Here is a 21,458-nt window from a genome sequence, read left to right on the forward strand (position 1 = left end):
TAATCGTGGCGTAGGTGTGGTGGTGCGACGTTTGCAAGCACAGGCAGCCAAGATGTTAGTGTCAATAAAAGCGAACCGGTGATAATTCTCATAGTAGAATTCAACCAAATTTGACATACGGGCTTGATAGCCATGCCAGAGAGCAGTACTCCGCTGTAGAGTACACCAGGGTGAGTGCTGCCATACAGAGGATTTGAACGTCTGCTTCCCATGTGGATCCAGCAAGTTTCTGAATGAAGTTGACCCTACTCTATAGTTTCTTCCCAAGGTTCTGGAGACGTTGTCTATATGACAGGGTGGATTGCACTGACAGCACTATGTTAGATGAAACTTCAAATGTAACGTAAAGATCCAGGTTGAAAACATCACCAGACCCACTCCATTTCATTTAGCCGGGTAACGCGCTGGGCGGACTTAATAGGCCCCATTAATCATAGTTTATTTTCAACAATGGGATGGAGCCAGCACCGGGGTCGTGATTCGACATGGCCACCGCACAACCGGACCCACCAAGGTAAAGAAAATTGCAGCCCGTGTGTTCATAATTATTGTGTGCCAAATAACAAAGCTGTTAAGGTTTAAACCAGCATGTTTAATGTAAAATACTGGTTAAATGATTCCTAACAAATTAATGTAAGGCTATGGATTTTTTGTAGAAGAGAAAAGGGTGTTAAAGATATGAGGAAAACAAGTTATAACTCGTATGTTCTCTACATTCTTTCATAAGTGGGAACCAGTCACTGTCCAGAGCATAACAATCCACTAAAATATTCGGCTACAATAACCCACCAGTGAATCTCCCCATTGGCATCAGCTTAACTTGTGTAACACAAGGCCCACCAGCAAAGTTATTTGATTATTTTAACTAGTCCATGGTGCACTTTTTAAATTGCTCCAACTGCTTCCCCAATCACAGAGTGTACAAATGATGTAATACTGGGCCATACTGATTAAGGTCTGAAATTTAATCTCTAGTCTATGCTTCAGGCCAGCAGTAGATGAACTATAGTTGGCCACAGGTGTTCATGGTTTAGGGAAGGAGCTAGGGTTCCAACTCCTGGTCAAAATCAACAAACCTAGTTGAGAAGAATATATGTAAATGGTGCGCAAGGATAGGATTAGACACAATTGTGTTCTCTTTTACTCAAATAATTTTCCAACACTCACATAATGAATGGCCAATTGCCAAAGCACCAAAGAGTTCAAAGTCTTCTACTTCATGAGCTGCAAGGCTCAAGCTACTTTTTAAATGGCATAAATCTATAGAGCAAACAGTAAACATGAACGCCTCGCTCAGAAAACATGAAAGGTGGCTGGTAAGAGATACGAGTTATCTTAATGCACTGGGGGGTGGGGTGTGCCTCTGTGATTACGGTTAATGCACATCGTTAGGGTACAGAAATTAAGTACTTTATTTCATTGCTGGACAATATTACATCAACCCAAGAGTCCCGGAAGCTGACACCAGATGCCAAAAATGGGTTTCACTGCCCAGTACTAACATTCTTACTAAGAAGAAACACAAAGTACAAAAAAACAGAAACCATTTGTTCAGTAACAATGTGATGTGTGGTTAGCTTTATTACAGTATTGCACACGCAAAATAAGTGTAAAAAGAGTAAACATATCAAGAATGACAAAACCTGCCTTGATTTTATACTGATTTAATATATTGAGATCTCGATATTTGCCCCAATGCTTAAAAAGTTTGCTACATCTATTCACATATTACTCAACTGAAAAACAAGTTAGGTAAGGTGATGTAAGTATGTCATCCAATTCATTTGCTGAGGATGTGCTCTGTAAAATGAAAGCTGTTGCAAGCATACTTCCAGTAGTGCTCAATCATAAAATGCATTTAATTTATATTACAGATAATAGAACAGTCAGTCACTTTTGTTTATCTACGTCATTTTTTTTTATCAAGACAGCTCTTTTTTCTGGAGCACTCGCCATAAGGCCCCTTTAAAATGCAACAGTTACAAAACCCATAATTAGCATTTTCCTTAGTTGTTCTGTTCATTTCAATAAGTTTATTTTTCCTTTTTAAACGGGGAATGTTGATGGCCTCATTGGAACTCGTGGTTTAAAGGAGTTCATGAGGCAACCATTAGGGAGCTAATTTGTTGAGATACAGTCAGAAACCAGGGGTGATTCAGCAACAAATGTGCATGTTAATTCAGCTTCCTTACATAGCCATCAGGTTCAGTAACCTTTTCCAGCCAGCACCCCTGATGATATCATCAACAAACTATTTAAACAAATACATATATTGAAAAAAGGTGGAAAATTTAAAATGGGTTGAACAAAACAAAAAGGATGTTAATGTAACCATTTTATTATTCTTTTTACCCAATCAAAACTATTCTGTTTTATATATGCTATATTGCCACCCTAACTTAGAAGATCATAGGCCTTTTGTGTTATCCATACCAATGCGCTGTTTATCAGTCTATAATGCCTGATCGACACAGAGCATAAACTCTGATCATGTATGATGTTATTATGTAACACAATGGTATAAGAGGGACAATAGTGGGTGTGTCATGGCCAGAGCAAGGGAATATGGGAGACTTTCTGATTCAATTATAATTGCCAAAATATGCCAGTAGCAAAGCTGGCAGTAGAGTGAAGATGAATTGCTACCATGTACAGAATATAGTTCTTCATTAATTTCAGACTTGTAGGTTTACGAGCAATGGAGCTTAGAACTAGCTCAATGGCATATACACTTTTGCAATGCATCTCCAGCCAATTAATTTTTCATTATAATGTATCACATCCATATCTTTACATAGAATTTTACAGCATAAAAACAGGCCATTCGGCACATCAAGTCTATGCCGGTGTTTATGCTCCACACGGCCCTCCCTCCCACCTTACTTCAGTGGGCACCAGAGGCACGGATGTGATATCTGATACCACACCCGTGGCTCTGCATGACCTCAGTGGAAAATAAAATATCACAAATGCCAACTTGAAATTATTGCATTACCATATACACTAATAGGTAATCTCATTGATATTATAAAGTTGACGTCTAGTCATTTTAGTGAACTGTATTTAAAAGAAACTTAAATGTTGTTCTGCCATTTGGAAAAGTTATTCTGCGACTTAAACCAATATCCCATGGAAAAGTTTGGAACTCTGAGCATTTTATGGGCCGTGAGATGTTACCTTTTTAACTCATAAAAAGGCATTGTTTAAACTGGTTTCATCCATTTTTCGCAACAATGAAAAAAAAAAGTTTTATTACATGCAGGTTTCCAGTATCATTTTAAGGTGATGAGATAAGAAAATAGCGAATTGTTTTGACGAGGGAGGGAAGAGAGAGAATCCCTAACTATTCAATTTTAAAAGAAAAAGAAAACGATTCTTGTATTTCCGAGAGGGGGCACTTGGTGACATCATTAGAAAAAGTTACTGTGCATACGCTGTCCTGTACAACTTTTAAAAATACACGAATTCCTATATGATAGAGATTTTAAGAATGTGCACATCCCTGACAATACTCACCGGCCAGCAGGGAGAGGGGCAACACAAGCCAGTAGAAGAAGCCGCACAGCACCTGCACTTCCATCCCACGAGGCGAACTCGGCGAGAGCACCAACAGCCGGGCCGTGCGCGCCAACCTCTCGCAACCAAAGTCACCGAGTGCTGCCCGCGAGAAGTCAGGAGAGCACACCGAAAGCCATCCTCGCGTGAAGCAAGTCTCTACTCTGTGGTCATTACTTTCAACCTTCAGCAGCGCCCACACATGTCTGCTGGCTGCGAAGACGGGACAGCGATCAGGTTTGCTCGCGCCGACTTTCTAGTCGTGCTCTCACATCCCACCTACCAAGTGCATCATTCAGAACAGTTATGAGTAAATAGACACTCCCACTTTTTCATTTCTTCTTCCACAGGAGGGGTAGGGCAGAGACAGAGAGGAGGAATTCACAGAAGACAACTTTTTTTTTTTGTTTTTGAATTCAGCTTTTCCTGTCCCGGAGTTGCCGACACCAGTTGTGAGTGGAGCGGATGAATGCGGCAGCTGCCCCTGAAGTCCCGGTTTGATGTGGCGCCAGCGGCCGGTGCTGTCACTTTGCTGGGTTTCCGCTGTAAACACGCGCGCTGCTTCAAACTTTCCTTCGCTTCTGTCTTCCTGGCTTTTTTCCCCCTCTCGCTCGCTCCCTTTTTCCCCCTCTCGCTCGCTCCCTTTTTCCGAACGAGCCCAAATTCCCCCCCAAAAACGAACTCAAAATTCCGACAAACCAACTCAAGATTTATTACTTTGCACAGCGCGCGAGATTGTATCCAGCCAGCATTCTCAATGTTTCTAGAATTTGCAACGTTTTCCCTTCAAGACTCTTACAGCTGTCTCTATTGCGGGGGTAACGAGATTTACGTCAAACTTCAGAGTTGGCTGCTGCTTCCTTAATTACTCCCTTGACAGAAAAACCTGACAGATGTTAAAATAAGCTTCTACTTTGAAATGATATCGCCACCTACTGAGAGAATTGCATGTTTTTTTTAAGCAGATATCTAGTGACAATTTCCCCCTCCAATTTGCCTTTCAATTTTCTCCCCTCCTCCAGACGGTCCCCTGTGCTGAAGTTCCACAGTCAACAGCAACCTGCTCCCTCACCTAGCCAGTAATTCTTCTTGTAATGTTTGGATAGTGAGTGCTATTGGGCTGTGTTACCTCCAGACTTAACTATTCCAATGCTCTCCTGGCCAACCTTCCACCTTGTATCCTCCGTAAACTTGAGCTCATCCAAAACTCCGCTGCCTATATCCTAACTTACACCAAGTCCCGGGCACCCATCACCCCATTGCTCCCTGTCCTACATTGGCTCTCAGTCTGTCAACACCTCGATTTTAAAACTCTAATCCTTGTTTTCAAATCCATTCATGGTCTTGCACCTCCCCATCTTTGTGACCTCCTCCAGCCCTACTACCCTCCAAGATCTCTGCGCTCCTCCAATTTTAGCTTCTTGCATATGCCCAGTTTTCATCATTCCACCATTGGCGGCTGTGTCATCAGCTACCTAGGCCCTAAGCCCTGGAATTCCCGTGCTAAACCTCTCCACCTCTTATTTAAAATGCTCATTAAAACCTACCTCTTTGACCAAGCGTTTGGTCACCTGTCCTAATATTTCCTTATGTGGCTTGGTGTCAAATTTTGTTTGATAATGCTCCAGTGAAGAACCTTGGGATGCGTTACTACTTTAAAGATGCTATATAAATGCAAATTGTTGGGTTTTTTTTGGTGGGGGAGGACCTCACATTCCGGCCTAAATTTATTCTCATCAGGAAAGAAGGTCCCAGATTCGATTAACTTCCACGACCAGTGGATATCACAGGGTATAGATTTTCTGGTTTTAGCGATTTCGCCCATTTTCAGGCGATAATCGCGGCAAAAAAATGTTTTTACTGATGGGTTACTCTTACCGCCAGAGGTCGCAAATTTCGCCGAACGGTGAAGATCGTCAGCGATAAATCCGGCATTGCACAACAGAATTTGTGAGCCGGAGCCAAAATTTGCGACACCCCGCCCCGCAAAAAATTGGACCTTCTGCGCATGCGCAAATTTTTTTTTTTGGGCAATTTCTTTTTTTCTTCACACGCTTCTGGTCAGCTGGCAGGGAACACCCACACATGCACAGTACACCCAGGGCTGAATCAGCCATTTTAAAATTTGATTTCACAATGGAAGTAGATGGTAGCAGGCAGAAAGCCAGAAAGTTCAGCAGCGAGGCAAACGAGGCCCTCACCAGTGCTGTTCAAAGAAGATGAGCAGAACCGAACAGGAGGGGTGCAAGTAGACCCCTCCCAGCGGTTTTTTGAAAAATTTGGGCCAGCATAGCTGAGGAGATCTCCTATGTCGACGCCATCCGAAGGACCCACACACAGTGCCGGAAGAGGTTCAATGATCATTGCAGGGTCATCAAAATAAGTACAATTTTTATTGATGCATTCCTTCATTACTTAAATTATAAATCTGACACACTATTTATTGTCATGCTGTTGTTATAGGTAGGCTTAGTGTTGCATCCTATTTGCCATGAATGATCTTTACACATTATTAAGATTGCTTTCTGAGATCTTAAAAGATGTTTCTGTACTTCAGTGTCTTCCTTATGAACCATGTGCAACTTCCAGGGCCATTAAACAGAGGACTGTATTAAATGCATACAGTATGGTATAAGTGCTTTGGTGGCTATCTGTGTGTGCCAAAAGAGCAGATGGACCCTCTGGCAACCATTCCTATTGTCATCTTTACAGGGAAAGTTGTCGCACAACCGCCGGGAGCAGCAGCAGACAGGCAGCGGTCCACCTGAAGCATGCCTCTGACGGACATCAAGGAGAGAGTGGCCGGTCTGATCAGTGCCTCAGGGAGGGCAACTGCCCGTGGGGGTGCTGACCCCCTGTTCGATAGTGAGGGTAAGTACTGCACACTCCCCGGGCTGGGTTGGGGCAAATGTGATGTAGTGTCTGTGGACTAGGGTTGGGACAGTGTGATGCAGTGTTTCTGGACTACATATAGTGGAGTAGCGGCGGTTCTTCAAATGAGCCTGTGCTATGTGACCTTGCTCATGTCACCCTGCCCCTGCCCCCTCCCTTGCTGCTAACCACTCGTCTGTTGCTTTCTGTTTCCAGATGAGGAATCGCATGCGCCCCCAAATCCTTCAATGGAAGCCTCCACCTCAGGCCGTCGTCGGGGGGGGGGGGGGGGGGGGGGGGCGGGTGGGTGAGGAGTGGTGGAGGACGACGAGGAACTTGAAGGAGAGGAGCTACTCTGGGAGGGCCGATGCACTCGACACCTCTTATACCACCAGTCAACACCTCGTCTGAGGAAGAAATATTCTCTGGTTTTGAGCCATCCGAGGCCCCGGGTACAAATGGCATGCAGCAACGCACTTCCGGAATTGAATCCCGTATGCTGTTTCTCCGGAGGGTGAGTCGGCAAATCTGGTCTGCTGACAGACAGGTGGATGCACAACTGGACATGATGGACCTGTCCAGGGAAAGCGCCCAGCTCGCCCAACAGCTCCTTGAGGTATTGGGTAGAATTCCCACAAGCATCGCGACACTATCTATGAACATGACAGAGGTCGGGTTGCAGATTGTCCGTGCCAAGAAACCTGCGAGGCTGCCAATGCCCACATGCAATTGAAGGCCTCCATCTGTAACATTGCAGTCTCCAGTGTCAGACTCAGACCCACATCATCTGTGAGTGGCGAGGCCGAGCAAGAGGCTCGCCATTCAGAAGCAGGGCCTTCCATACTCCGAGCTTCTCCAGTGGATCCATACATGGCGTCTCCATTGTCTATACCCCCAATACAGCAGGTATCTGCTGCCTTGCTGCACAAACTCTTGGTGTCAACTTGGGTAGGATCATGACACAAACGAGGGGAGTTAGGGTGGGGGGTGGGGGGGGGGAGGGGGAAGAGCCGGAGGTAAAAGACGTTCGGTGTAGGGGTTATTGATTTGTTGTTGTTTTGTTGTATTTTATAAAAGTTTTAAAAATGTTAAAATTCTGTTCAAGTTCAATGTTTAATAAATTTTATTGCAGTTTGAAAATCATTTTTAACAAGTTTACAATGTTTAATAATTCTTTTGTTCACCTTAACCATTCCTGTGTAGTGTCTCATTTGCAGAATAAGAGTGGGAATAGTCAACATGGTGGGATAGAGTGGCCAGGCAACGGTCAAACGTGTCGTTCACTCTTCAAACAAAGCATTGAATTATCAGCTGCTGCAGTAAGGCTTTTGCAGCAGCGAAAGCTCCACGAGGCCTCCCCTGCTGTGGTAGTTGCATGGGTTCCTTGCCAGGCTCCTCTTCCTCGTCTTCCTCCTGCTCCTCCTCCTCCTCCTCGTCCTTGTTCTCTCGTCCTCCTCCCTTCTCTCCTGAGATGGTCCTGCAGTCCCCATTGGCAAATCCTGTCCCCTAATGATGGCTAAGTTGTGTAGCATGCAGCACACCACAACGAACTCCGAGATCTGCTGAGGGGAGTATTGCAGGCAGCCTCCAGGCATCAGAAACGCTGCTTGAGCACTCCAACTGTCTGTTCAACAATGTTGCGTGTGGCTATATGGGTCTCATTATAGCGATGCTTGGCTTCTGTCTGAGGGTTCCGGAGGCGGGGGGGTGGGGAGGGTCATGAGCCAGGTGGTGAGGCCGCAACCTTTGTTCCCTCAGCATCCAGCTCTGTCCTTGTGGTTGATGCTCTAACAGGCATGAGATAATGCTCTCACGCAAGATGAAAGCATCATGGATGCTTCCTGGATATTGGGCATTGGCTGCCATGATGCGCTGAGTATGGTCGCAGACGATCTGTACATTCATGGAGTGGAATCCCTTTCGGTTTCAGTAAAGCTCTGGATTAAGTAAAGGTGTTCGCAGGGTGATGTGCGTACAGTCAATGGCAGCATGAACCTTGGGGAAGCCAGCAATTCGTCCAAAACCTACAGCCCTCTCATTCTGTGCCTCCTTGGTCATTGGGAAGTTTATGAAGTCCATCCTGCATGCATACAGTGCAGTAGTCACCTGGCGAATGTTGCATTGTGTAGCGTACTGTGAGATGGAGCATATGCCCCTGCTGATGCCTGAAAGGAGCCGGAAGCATAGAAGGCAAGTGCCGCAGTAACCTTCACCTTGATAGGCAGTGCAGTCCTGTTGCTGCTGATAGGCTGTGGGTCTGCCTTTATGAGCTGGCATATCTCTGTGACTACCTCTTTTCGGAAGCGCAGCCTTTTAATTGCGCCAGTCTGCAACGTGCAGACGTGGACATCTCCTTGTTCTGGAAGACCAGCAAGTTTCGGCAAGACCAAAGTGCGTCTTTCACTGAGTTGATGGCCCTCCAGCAGCAGATGATGTCTGTCTCGGTGTGTGTCTCTGGGAACAGCCCGTAGAGCACAGAGTCCTGTGTTACAGAGCTGCTTGGGATGAACCTCGACAGCAACCACTGCATCTCCATCCAGACCTGCCTTGCAAAGGGGCAATCCCAAAGGAGATGGATGACTGTCTCGTCCGCACCACAGCCAACTCGGGGGCAGAGTGCCATGTCTCTGAAATCCCGGCTGTGCATGAAGGATCTGACGGGTAAGGCCCTCCTCACCGCCAAGCAAGCTACGTCTTGGTGCTTGTGTGAAAGCTCTGGCGATGAGACGTTCTGCCAGACGAGTTTGACAGTCTGCTCGGGGAACCACCCGACAGGGTCCACCCTCTCCTTTCGTAGGGCGTCCAGGAACTTACGTGCCGACCACTGCTTTATGGCCTTGTGGTCAAAGGTTTTTTTTCTGAAAAACTTTTCCACGAAGGACAGGTGGACAGGCATGGTGCAACTGGTGGGAGCGTTTCGCGGCAGCATGGCCAGACCCATCCTTCGCAACACCGGGGACAGGTAGAACCTCAGCACGTAGTGACACTTGGTGTTTGCGCACCAGGAGTCGGTGCACAGCTTGATGCAGCCGCACACAAAGGTGGCCATCAGGATGAGGGCCACGTTCGGAACATCCTTTCCTCCACTGTCCAGAGATTTGTACATCGTGTCTCTGCGGACACGGTCCATTTTGGACCTCCAGACAAAGTGGAAGACATAGAAACATAGAAAATAGGTGCAGGAGTAGGCCACTCAGCCCTTCGAGCCTGCACCGCCATTCAACAAGATCATGGCTGATCACCACCCCAGCACCGCCCCCTCCACACCTTCCGATCCCCCCCAGCCGCAAGGACCACATCCAACTCCCTCCCGAATACATCCAATGAACTGGCATCAACAACACTCCACGGCAGGGAACCCCACAAACCAACAACTCCCCGAGTGAAGAAGTCTCTCCCAATCCCAGCACCAAACAGCCCACCCCCCATTCCCAAGAGCGTGCACCCCACCGGCTCCGGACCCACCCAGCACCGGGAACACTCCCCCCGCACCCAACCCACCCTGTCCCGTCAGAATCCTTCCCAAATGCCGAACACTCCCGGATGTCGAGCCCCCAGCCCGGCCATCCCGGAGCCACGCCCCCGCGACGCCAACCACACCACATCCACCAATCGCCATCTGCGCAGTCAACCCGTCCACCCCACTCTGAACACTCCCCGCACCGAGGCACAGAGCCCCCAGGCCCGACCCTCCAACACACTTCGCCCCCCCCCGAGACCTCCGCTGCAATGTGGCCCCTCCCGTCCCCCGCCCTGGGTTTCTCCGCCCCCCCACCTCCACCACTCTCCCCTCCATCCCCCGCCCCTGTCTCCCCTCAACTTCCCTCTGCCTTCCAGCACAGGCTCCCATCTTGGGGGCGGTAACCTTATGGGGCCGGGAATTTTAGCCCCCAGCATGGAAGTCTCGCTCCCGCCGCAGAATTGGCTTATCACCCCTCAATGGAAGCGGAGTGCAATTTCCCACACTCTACTTCCTTTGGGAGCAGTTACCGGGGCACGACTGGATGCACCTGTGACAGTTGGAACTGGTGCTCTCCACTCTCTGTCCTGTGACAGTGGGAACTGGTGCTCTCCACTCTCTGTCCTGTGACAGTTGGAACTGGTGCTCTCCACTCTCCCATCCTGTGACAGTTGGAACTGGTGCTCTCCACTCTCTGTCCTGTGACAGTTGGAACTGGTGCTCTCCACTCTCTGTCCTGTGACAGTTGGAACTGGTGCTCTCCACTCTCTGTCCTGTGACAGTTGGAACTGGTGCTCTCCACTCTCCCATCCTGTGACAGTTGGAACTGGTGCTCTCCACTCTCTGTCCTCTGACAGTTGGAACTGGTGCTTGCCACTCTCTGTCCTATGACAGTTGGAACTGGTGCTCTCCACTCTCCCATCCTGTGACAGTTGGAACTGGTGCTCTCCACTCTCCCATCCTGTGACAGTTGAAACTGGTGCTCTCCACTCTCCCGTCCTGTGACAGTTGGAACTGGTGCTCTCCAATGTCCCATCCTGTGACAGTTGGAACTGGTGCTCTCCGTTCTCCCATCCTGTGACAGTTGGAACTGGTGCTCTTCACTCTCCCGTCCTGTGACAGTGGGAACTGGTGCTCTCCACTCTCTGTCCTGTGACAGTGGGAACTGGTGCTCTCCACTCTCTCTCCTGTGACAGTTTGAACTGGTGCTCTCAATTCTCTGTCCTGTGATAGTTTGAACTGGTGCTCGCCACTCTCTCTCCTGTGACAGTTTGAACTGGTGCTCTCCACTCTCTGTCCTGTGGCAGTTGGAACTGGTGCTCTCCACTCTCCCGTCCTGTGACAGTTGGAACTGGTGCTCTCCACTCTCTCGTCCTGTGACAGTGGGAACTGGTGCTCTCCAATCTCTGTCCTGTGACAGTTGGAACTGGTGCTCTCCACTCTCTGTCCTGTGACAGTGGGAACTGGTGCTCTCCACTCTCTGTCCTGTGACAGTTGGAACTGGTGCTCTCCACTCTCTCTCCTGTGCCAGTTAGAACTGGTGCTCTCCACTCTCTCTCCTGTGACGGTGGGAACTGGTGCTCTCCACTTTCTGTCCTGTGACAGTGGGAACTGGTGCTCTCCATTCTCTGTCCTGTGATAGTTTGAACTGGTGCTCGCCACTCTCTGTCCTGTGACAGTTGGAACTGGTGCTCTCCACTCTCCCGTCCTGTGACAGTGGGAACTGGTGCTCTCCACTCTCTGTCCTGTGACATTGGGAACTGGTGCTCTCCACTCTCCCATCCTCTGAAAGTTGGAACTTGTGCTCTCCATTCTCCCATCCTGTGACAGTTGGAACTGGTGCTCTCCACTCTCCCGTCCTGTGACAGTTTGAACTGGTGCTCTCCACTCTCCCATCCTGTGACAGTTGGAACTGCTGCTCTCCACTCTCCCATCCTGTGACAGTGGGAACTGGTGCTCTCCACTCTCTCTCCTGTGACAGTGGGAACTGGTGCTCTCCACTCTCCCATCCTGTGACAGTTGGAACTGGTGCTCTCCACTCTCCCATCCTGTGACAGTTGGAACTGGTGCTCTCCACTCTCCCGTCCTGTGACAGTGGGAACTGGTGCTCTCCACTCTCCCATCCTGTGACAGTTGGAACTGGTGCTCTCCACTCTCTGTCCTGTGACAGTGGGAACTGGTGCTCTCCACTCTCCCATCCTGTGACAGTTGGAACTGGTGCTCTCCACTCTCCCATCCTGTGACAGTTGGAACTGGTGCTCTCCACTCTCCCGTCCTGTGACAGTTGGAACTGGTGCTCTCCACTCTCCCATCCTGTGACAGTTGGAACTGGTGCTCTCCATTCTCCCATCCTGTGACAGTTGGAACTGGTGCTCTCCACTCTCCCATCCTGTGACAGTGGGACTGGTGCTCTCCACACTCCCATCCTGTGAGAGTGGGAACTGGTGCTCTCCACTCTCTGTCCTGTGACAGTTGGAACTGGTGCTCTCCACTCTCTGTCCTGTGACAGTTGGAACTGGTGCTCGCCATTCTCTCTCCTGTGACAGTTGGAACTGGTGCTCTCCACTCTCCCATGCTGTGAGAGTGGGAACTGCTGCTCGCCACTCTCCCTCCTGTGACAGTTTGAACTGGTGCTCTCCACTCTCTGTCCTGTGACAGTTGGAACTGGTGCTCTCCACTCTCTGTCCTGTGACAGTTTGAACTGGTGCTCTCCACTCTCCCGTCCTGTGACAGTTGGAACTGGTGCTCTGCACTCTCTGTCCTGTGACAGTGGGAACTGGTGCTCTCCACACTCCCGTGCTGTGACAGTTTGAACTGGTGCTCTCCACTCTCTGTCCAGTGACAGTTTGAACTGGTGCTCTCCACTCTCCCTCCTGTGACAGTTTGAATTGGTGCTCTCCACTCTCTCTCTTGTGACAGTGGGAACTGGTGCTCTCCACTCTCTGCTGTGACAGTTGGAACTGGTGCTCTCCATTCTCTCTCCTGTAACAGTGGGAACTGGCGTTCTCCACACTTTCTCCTGTGACAGTTGGAACTGTTGCTCTCCACTCTCTGTCCTGTGACAGTGGGAACTGGTGCTCTGCACTCTCCTCCTGTGATAGTTTGAACTGGTGCTCTCCACTCTCCCGTCCTGTGACAGTGGGAACTGGTGCTCTCCACTCTCTCCTGTGACAGTTTGAACTGGTGCTCTCCACTCTCCCGTCCTGTGACAGTTGGAACTGGTGCTCTCCACTCTCCCATCCTGTGACAGTGGGAACTGGTGCTCTCCACTCTCTGTCCTGTGAAAGTTGGAACTGGTGCTCTCCACTCTCCCATCCTATGACAGTGGGAACTGGTGCTCTCCACTCTCTCTCCTGTGACAGTTGGAACTGGTGCTCTCCACTCTCTCTCCTGTGACAGTTGGAACTGGTGCTCTCCACTCTCTGTCCTGTGACAGTTGGAACTGGTGCTCTCCACTCTCTGTCCTGTGACAGTTGGAACTGGTGCTCTCCACACTCCCGTCCTGTGACAGTTTGAACTGGTGCTCTCCACTCTCTGTCCTGTGACAGTTTGAACTGGTGCTCTCCACTCTCCCGTCCTGTGACAGTTTGAACTGGTGCTCTCCACTCTCTGTCCTGTGACAGTTGGAACTGGTGCTCTCCACTCTCTGTCCTGTGACAGTTGGAACTGGTGCTCTCCATTCTCTCTCCTGTGACAGTGGGAACTGGTGCTCTCCACTCTCCTGTGATAGTTTGAACTGGTGCTCGCCACTCTCTGTCCTGTGACAGTTGGAACTGGTGCTCTCCACTCTCTCGTCCTGTGACAGTGGGAACTGGTGCTCTCCACTCTCTGTCCTGTGACAGTTGGAACTGGTGCTCTCCACTCTCTGTCCTGTGACAGTTTGAACTGGTGCTCTCCACTCTCCCGTCCTGTGACAGTTGGAACTGGTGCTCTGCACTCTCTGTCCTGTGACAGTGGGAACTGGTGCTCTCCACACTCCCGTGCTGTGACAGTTTGAACTGGTGCTCTCCACTCTCTGTCCAGTGACAGTTTGAACTGGTGCTCTCCACTCTCCCTCCTGTGACAGTTTGAATTGGTGCTCTCCACTCTCTCTCTTGTGACAGTGGGAACTGGTGCTCTCCACTCTCTGCTGTGACAGTTGGAACTGGTGCTCTCCATTCTCTCTCCTGTAACAGTGGGAACTGGCGTTCTCCACTCTTTCTCCTGTGACAGTTGGAACTGTTGCTCTCCACTCTCTGTCCTGTGACAGTGGGAACTGGTGCTCTGCACTCTCCTCCTGTGATAGTTTGAACTGGTGCTCTCCACTCTCCCGTCCTGTGACAGTGGGAACTGGTGCTCTCCACTCTCTCCTGTGACAGTTTGAACTGGTGCTCTCCACTCTCCCGTCCTGTGACAGTTGGAACTGGTGCTCTCCACTCTCCCATCCTGTGACAGTGGGAACTGGTGCTCTCCACTCTCTGTCCTGTGAAAGTTGGAACTGGTGCTCTCCACTCTCCCATCCTATGACAGTGGGAACTGGTGCTCTCCACTCTCTCTCCTGTGACAGTTGGAACTGGTGCTCTCCACTCTCTCTCCTGTGACAGTTGGAACTGGTGCTCTCCACTCTCTGTCCTGTGACAGTTGGAACTGGTGCTCTCCACTCTCTGTCCTGTGACAGTTGGAACTGGTGCTCTCCACACTCCCGTCCTGTGACAGTTTGAACTGGTGCTCTCCACTCTCTGTCCTGTGACAGTTTGAACTGGTGCTCTCCACTCTCCCGTCCTGTGACAGTTTGAACTGGTGCTCTCCACTCTCTGTCCTGTGACAGTTGGAACTGGTGCTCTCCACTCTCTGTCCTGTGACAGTTGGAACTGGTGCTCTCCATTCTCTCTCCTGTGACAGTGGGAACTGGTGCTCTCCACTCTCCTGTGATAGTTTGAACTGGTGCTCGCCACTCTCTGTCCTGTGACAGTTGGAACTGGTGCTCTCCACTCTCTCGTCCTGTGACAGTGGGAACTGGTGCTCTCCACTCTCTGTCCTGTGACAGTTGGAACTGGTGCTCTCCACTCTCCCGTCCTGTGACAGTTTGAACTGGTGCTCTCCACTCTCCCATCCTGTGACAGTGGGAACTGGTGCTCTCCACTCTCCCATCCTGTGACAGTTGGAACTGGTGCTCTCCACTCTCTGTCCTGTGACAGTGGGAACTGGTGCTCTCCACTCTCCCATCCTGTGACAGTTGGAACTGGTGCTCTCCACTCTCCCATCCTGTGACAGTTGGAACTGGTGCTCTCCACTCTCCCGTCCTGTGACAGTTGGAACTGGTGCTCTCCACTCTCCCATCCTGTGACAGTTGGAACTGGTGCTCTCCATTCTCCCATCCTGTGACATTTGGAACTGGTGCTCTCCACTTTCCCATCCTGTGAGAGTGGGAACTGGTGCTCTCCACTCTCTGTCCTGTGACAGTTGGAACTGGTGCTCTCCACTCTCTGTCATGTGACAGTTGGAACGGGTGCTCGCCATTCTCTCTCCTGTGACAGTTGGAACTGGTGCTCTCCACTCTCCCATCCTGTGAGAGTGGGAACTGCTGCTCGCCACTCTCCCTCCTGTGACAGTTTGAACTGGTGCTCTCCACTCTCTGTCCTGTGACAGTTGGAACTGGTGCTCTCCACTCTCTGTCCTTTGACAGTTTGAACTGGTGCTCTCCACTCTCCCGTCCTGTGACAGTTGGAACTGGTGCTCTGCACTCTCTGTCCTGTGACAGTTGGAACTGGTGCTCTCCACACTCCCGTCCTGTGACAGTTTGAACTGGTGCTCTCCACTCTCTCCTGTGACAGTTGGAACTGGTGCTCTCCACTCTCTGTCCTGTGACAGTTGGAATTGGTGCTCTCCATTCTCTCTCCTGTAACAGTGGGAACTGGCGTTCTCCACTCTTTCTCCTGTGACAGTTGGAACTGTTGCTCTCCACTCTCTGTCCTCTGACAGTGGGAACTGGTGCTCTCCACTCTCCTCCTGTGACAGTTTGAACTGGTGCTCTCCACTCTCCCGTCCTGTGACAGTGGGAACTGGTGCTCTGCACTCTCTGTCCTGTGACAGTTGGAACTGGTGCTCTCCACACTCCCGTCCTGTGACAGTTTGAACTGGTGCTCTCCACTCTCTCTCCTGTGACAGTGGGAACTGGTGCTCTCCACTCTCCCGTCCTGTGACAGTTGGAACTGGTGCTCTCCACTCTCTCCTGTGACAGTTGGAACTGGTGCTCTCCACTCTCTGTCCTGTGACAGTTGGAACTGGTGCTCTCCATTCTCTCTCCTGTAACAGTGGGAACTGGCGTTCTCCACTCTTTCTCCTGTGACAGTTTGAACTGGTGCTCTCCACTCTCCCGTCCTGTGACAGTTGGAACTGGTGCTCTCCACTCTCCTCCTGTGACAGTTTGAACTGGTGCTCTCCACTCTCCCGTCCTGTGACAGTTTGAACTGGTGCTCTCCACTCTCTCTCCTGTGACAGTGGGAACTGGTGCTCTCCACTCTCCCGTCCTGTGACAGTGGGAACTGGTGCTCTCCACTCTCTGTCCTGTGACAGTTGGAACTGGTGCTCTCCACTCTCCCATCCTATGACAGTGGGAACTAGTGCTCTCCACTCTCTCTCCTGTGACAGTTTGAACTGGTGCTCTCCACTCTCTGTCCTGTGACAGTTGGAACTGGTGCTCTCCACTCTCTGTCCTGTGACAGTTGGAACTGGTGCTCTCCACTCTCCCGTCCTGTGACAGTTTGAACTGGTGCTCTCCACTCTCCCATCCTGTGACAGTGGGAACTGGTGCTCTCCACTCTCCCATCCTGTGACAGTTGGAACTGGTGCTCTCCACTCTCCCGTCCTGTGACAGTTGGAACTGGTGCTCTCCACTCTCCCATCCTGTGACAGTTGGAACTGGTGCTCTCCATTCTCCCATCCTGTGACAGTTGGAACTGGTGCTCTCCACTCTCCCATCCTGTGACAGTGGGAACTGGTGCTCTCCACTCTCCCATCCTGCGAGAGTGGGAACTGGTGCTCTCCACTCTCTGTCCTGTGACAGTTGGAACTGATGCTCTCCACTCTCTGTCCTGTGACAGTTGGAACTGGTGCTCGCCATTCTCTCTCCTGTGACAGTTGGAACTGGTGCTCTCCACTCTCCCATCCTGTGAGAGTGGGAACTGGTGCTCTCCACTCTCCCTCCTGTGACAGTTTGAACTGGTGCTCGCCACTCTCTGTCCTGTGACAGTTGGAACTGGTGCTCTCCACTCTCTGTCCTTTGACAGTTTGAACTGGTGCTCTCCACTCTCCCGTCCTGTGACAGTTGGAACTGGTGCTCTGCACTCTCTGTCCTGTGACAGTTGGAACTAGTGCTCTCCACACTCCCGTCCTGTGACAGTGGGAACTGGTGCTCTCCACTCTCTCCTGTGACAGTTGGAACTGGTGCTCTCCACTCTCTGTCCTGTGACAGTTGGAACTGGTGCTCTCCATTCTCTCTCCTGTAACAGTGGGAACTGGCGTTCTCCACTCTTTCTCCTGTGACAGTTGGAACTGTTGCTCTCCACTCTCTGTCCTGTGACAGTGGGAACTGGTGCTCTCCACTCTCCTCCTGTGACAGTTTGAACTGGTGCTCTCCACTCTCCTGTCCTGTGACAGTGGGAACTGGTGCTCTCCACTCTCTCTCCTGTGACAGTTGGAACTGGTGCTCTCCACTCTCTCTCCTGTGACAGTTGGAACTGGTGCTCTCCACTCTCTCTCCTGTGACAGTTTGAACTGGTGCGCTCCACTCTCTGTCCTGTGACAGTTGGAACTGGTGCTCTCCACTCTCTGTCCTGTGACAGTTGGAACTGGTGCTCTCCACACTCCCGTCCTGTGACAGTTTGAACTGGTGCTCTCCACTCTCTGTCCTGTGACAGTTTGAACTGGTGCTCTCCACTCTCCCGTCCTGTGACAGTTTGAACTGGTGCTCTCCACTCTCTGTCCTGTGACAGTTGGAACTGGTGCTCTCCACTCTCTGTCCTGTGACAGTTGGAACTGGTGCTCTCCATTCTCTCTCCTGTGACAGTGGGAACTGGCGTTCTCCACTCTTTCTCCTGTGACAGTTGGAACTGGTGCTCTCCACTCTCTCGTCCTGTGACAGTGGGAACTGGTGCTCTCCACACTCTGTCCTGTGACAGTTGGAACTGGTGCTCTCCACTCTCCCGTCCTGTGACAGTTTGAACTGGTGCTCTCCACTCTCCCATCCTGTGACAGTGGGAACTGGTGCTCTCCACTCTCCCATCCTGTGACAGTTGGAACTGGTGCTCTCCACTCTCTGTCCTGTGACAGTTGGAACTGGTGCTCTCCACTCTCCCATCCTGTGACAGTTGGAACTGGTGCTCTCCATTCTCTCTCCTGTAACAGTGGGAACTGGCGTTCTCCACTCTTTCTCCTGTGACAGTTGGAACTGTTGCTCTCCACTCTCTGTCCTGTGACAGTGGGAACTGGTGCTCTCCACTCTCCTCCTGTGACAGTTTGAACTGGTGCTCTCCACTCTCCCGTCCTGTGACAGTGGGAACTGGTGCTCTCCACTCTCTCTCCTGTGACAGTTGGAACTGGTGCTCTCCACTCTCTCTCCTGTGACAGTTGGAACTGGTGCTCTCCACTCTCTCTCCTGTGACAGTTTGAACTGGTGCTCTCCACTCTCTGTCCTGTGACAGTTGGAACTGGTGCTCTCCACACTCCCGTCCTGTGACAGTTTGAACTGGTGCTCTCCACTCTCTGTCCTGTGACAGTTTGAACTGGTGCTCTCCACTCTCCCGTCCTGTGACAGTTTGAACTGGTGCTCTCCACTCTCTGTCCTGTGACAGTTGGAACTGGTGCTCTCCACTCTCTGTCCTGTGACAGTTGGAACTGGTGCTCTCCATTCTCTCTCCTGTGACAGTGGGAACTGGCGTTCTCCACTCTTTCTCCTGTGACAGTTGGAACTGGTGCTCTCCACTCTCTGTCCTGTGACAGTTGGAACTGGTGCTCTCCACTCTCTCCTGTGATAGTTTGAACTGGTGCTCTCCACTCTCTGTCCTGTGACAGTTGGAACTGGTGCTCTCCACTCTCTCGTCCTGTGACAGTGCGAACTGGTGCTCTCCACTCTCTGTCCTGTGACAGTTGGAACTGGTGCTCTCCACTCTCCCGTCCTGTGACAGTTTGAACTGGTGCTCTCCACTCTCCCATCCTGTGACAGTGGGGACTGGTGCTCTCCACTCTCCCATCCTGTGACAGTTGGAACTGGTGCTCTCCACTCTCAGTCCTGTGACAGGGGGAACTGGTGCTCTCCACTCTCCCATCCTGTGACAGTTGGAACTGGTGCTCTCCACTCTCCCATCCTGTGACAGTTGGAACTGGTGCTCTCCACTCTCCCATCCTGTGACAGTTGGAACTGGTGCTCTCCACTTTCTGTCCTGTGACAGTTTGAACTGGTGCTCTCCACTCTCTGTCCTGTGACAGTTGGAACTGGTGCTCTCCACTCTCTGTCCTGTGACAGTTGGAACTGGTGCTCTCCATTCTCTCTCCTGTGACAGTGGGAACTGGCGTTCTCCACTCTTTCTCCTGTGACAGTTGGAACTGGTGCTCTCCACTCTCTCGTCCTGTGACAGTGGGAACTGGTGCTCTCCACACTCTGTCCTGTGACAGTTGGAACTGGTGCTCTCCACTCTCCCGTCCTGTGACAGTTTGAACTGGTGCTCTCCACTCTCCCATCCTGTGACAGTGGGAACTGGTGCTCTCCACTCTCCCATCCTGTGACAGTTGGAACTGGTGCTCTCCACTCTCTGTCCTGTGACAGTTGGAACTGGTGCTCTCCACTCTCCCATCCTGTGACAGTTGGAACTGGTGCTCTCCATTCTCTCTCCTGTAACAGTGGGAACTGGCGTTCTCCACTCTTTCTCCTGTGACAGTTGGAACTGTTGCTCTCCACTCTCTGTCCTGTGACAGTGGGAACTGGTGCTCTCCACTCTCCTCCTGTGACAGTTTGAACTGGTGCTCTCCACTCTCCCGTCCTGTGACAGTGGGAACTGGTGCTCTCCACTCTCTCTCCTGTGACAGTTGGAACTGGTGCTCTCCACTCTCTCTCCTGTGACAGTTGGAACTGGTGCTCTCCACTCTCTCTCCTGTGACAGTTTGAACTGGTGCTCTCCACTCTCTGTCCTGTGACAGTTGGAACTGGTGCTCTCCACTCTCTGTCCTGTGACAGTTGGAACTGGTGCTCTCCACACTCCCGTCCTGTGACAGTTTGAACTGGTGCTCTCCACTCTCTGTCCTGTGACAGTTTGAACTGGTGCTCTCCACTCTCCCGTCCTGTGACAGTTTGAACTGGTGCTCTCCACTCTCTGTCCTGTGACAGTTGGAACTGGTGCTCTCCACTCTCTGTCCTGTGACAGTTGGAACTGGTGCTCTCCATTCTCTCTCCTGTGACAGTGGGAACTGGCGTTCTCCACTCTTTCTCCTGTGACAGTTGGAACTGGTGCTCTCCACTCTCTGTCCTGTGACAGTTGGAACTGGTGCTCTCCACTCTCTCCTGTGATAGTTTGAACTGGTGCTCTCCACTCTCTGTCCTGTGACAGTTGGAACTGGTGCTCTCCACTCTCTCGTCCTGTGACAGTGCGAACTGGTGCTCTCCACTCTCTGTCCTGTGACAGTTGGAACTGGTGCTCTCCACTCTCCCGTCCTGTGACAGTTTGAACTGGTGCTCTCCACTCTCCCATCCTGTGACAGTGGGAACTGGTGCTCTCCACTCTCCCATCCTGTGACAGTTGGAACTGGTGCTCTCCACTCTCAGTCCTGTGACAGGGGGAACTGGTGCTCTCCACTCTCCCATCCTGTGACAGTTGGAACTGGTGCTCTCCACTCTCCCATCCTGTGACAGTTGGAACTGGTGCTCTCCACTCTCTGTCCTGTGACAGTTGGAACTGGTGCTCTCCACTCTCTGTCCTGTGACAGTTGGAACTGGTGCTCTCCATTCTCTCTCCTGTGACAGTGGGAACTGGCGTTCTCCACTCTTTCTCCTGTGACAGTTGGAACTGGTGCTCTCCACTCTCTCGTCCTGTGACAGTGGGAACTGGTGCTCTCCACAGTCTGTCCTGTGACAGTTGGAACTGGTGCTCTCCACTCTCCCGTCCTGTGACAGTTTGAACTGGTGCTCTCCACTCTCCCATCCTGTGACAGTGGGAACTGGTGCTCTCCACTCTCCCATCCTGTGACAGTTGGAACTGGTGCTCTCCACTCTCTGTCCTGTGACAGTTGGAACTGGTGCTCTCCACTCTCCCATCCTGTGACAGTTGGAACTGGTGCTCTCCATTCTCTCTCCTGTAACAGTGGGAACTGGCGTTCTCCACTCTTTCTCCTGTGACAGTTGGAACTGTTGCTCTCCACTCTCTGTCCTGTGACAGTGGGAACTGGTGCTCTCCACTCTCCTCCTGTGACAGTTTGAACTGGTGCTCTCCACTCTCCCGTCCTGTGACAGTGGGAACTGGTGCTCTCCACTCTCTCTCCTGTGACAGTTGGAACTGGTGCTCTCCACTCTCTCTCCTGTGACAGTTGGAACTGGTGCTCTCCA

The 21,458-nt window shown here is 51.0% G+C and overlaps 1 protein-coding gene and 1 long non-coding RNA gene across 5 annotated transcripts in view; one reads left to right on the top strand and one right to left on the bottom strand.

Moving 5' to 3' along the window:
- The window catches only part of piezo1 (piezo type mechanosensitive ion channel component 1 (Er blood group)), a 416,932-nt gene extending 412,756 nt beyond the window's left edge, over positions 1-4,176 (bottom strand). For all 4 annotated transcript variants that reach the window (XM_070898185.1, XM_070898186.1, XM_070898184.1 and 1 more), the window contains exon 1: positions 3,517-4,176. In XM_070898185.1, the coding sequence (XP_070754286.1) occupies positions 3,517-3,580 (64 nt within the window). In that variant the 5' untranslated portion in view covers positions 3,581-4,176. The remainder of the gene's footprint in view (positions 1-3,516) is intronic.
- LOC139278920 (uncharacterized) lies at positions 3,408-6,697 on the top strand. The gene is made up of 4 exons (XR_011596381.1): positions 3,408-3,792; positions 3,906-4,007; positions 6,268-6,426; positions 6,643-6,697. It is a non-coding gene; the product is annotated as an uncharacterized lncRNA (long non-coding RNA).
- The last annotated feature ends 14,761 nt before the right edge of the window (positions 6,698-21,458 follow it).

The sequence above is a fragment of the Pristiophorus japonicus genome, chromosome 13 (genome assembly GCF_044704955.1).
Source record: "Pristiophorus japonicus isolate sPriJap1 chromosome 13, sPriJap1.hap1, whole genome shotgun sequence".
Lineage (NCBI taxonomy): Eukaryota > Metazoa > Chordata > Chondrichthyes > Pristiophoridae > Pristiophorus > Pristiophorus japonicus.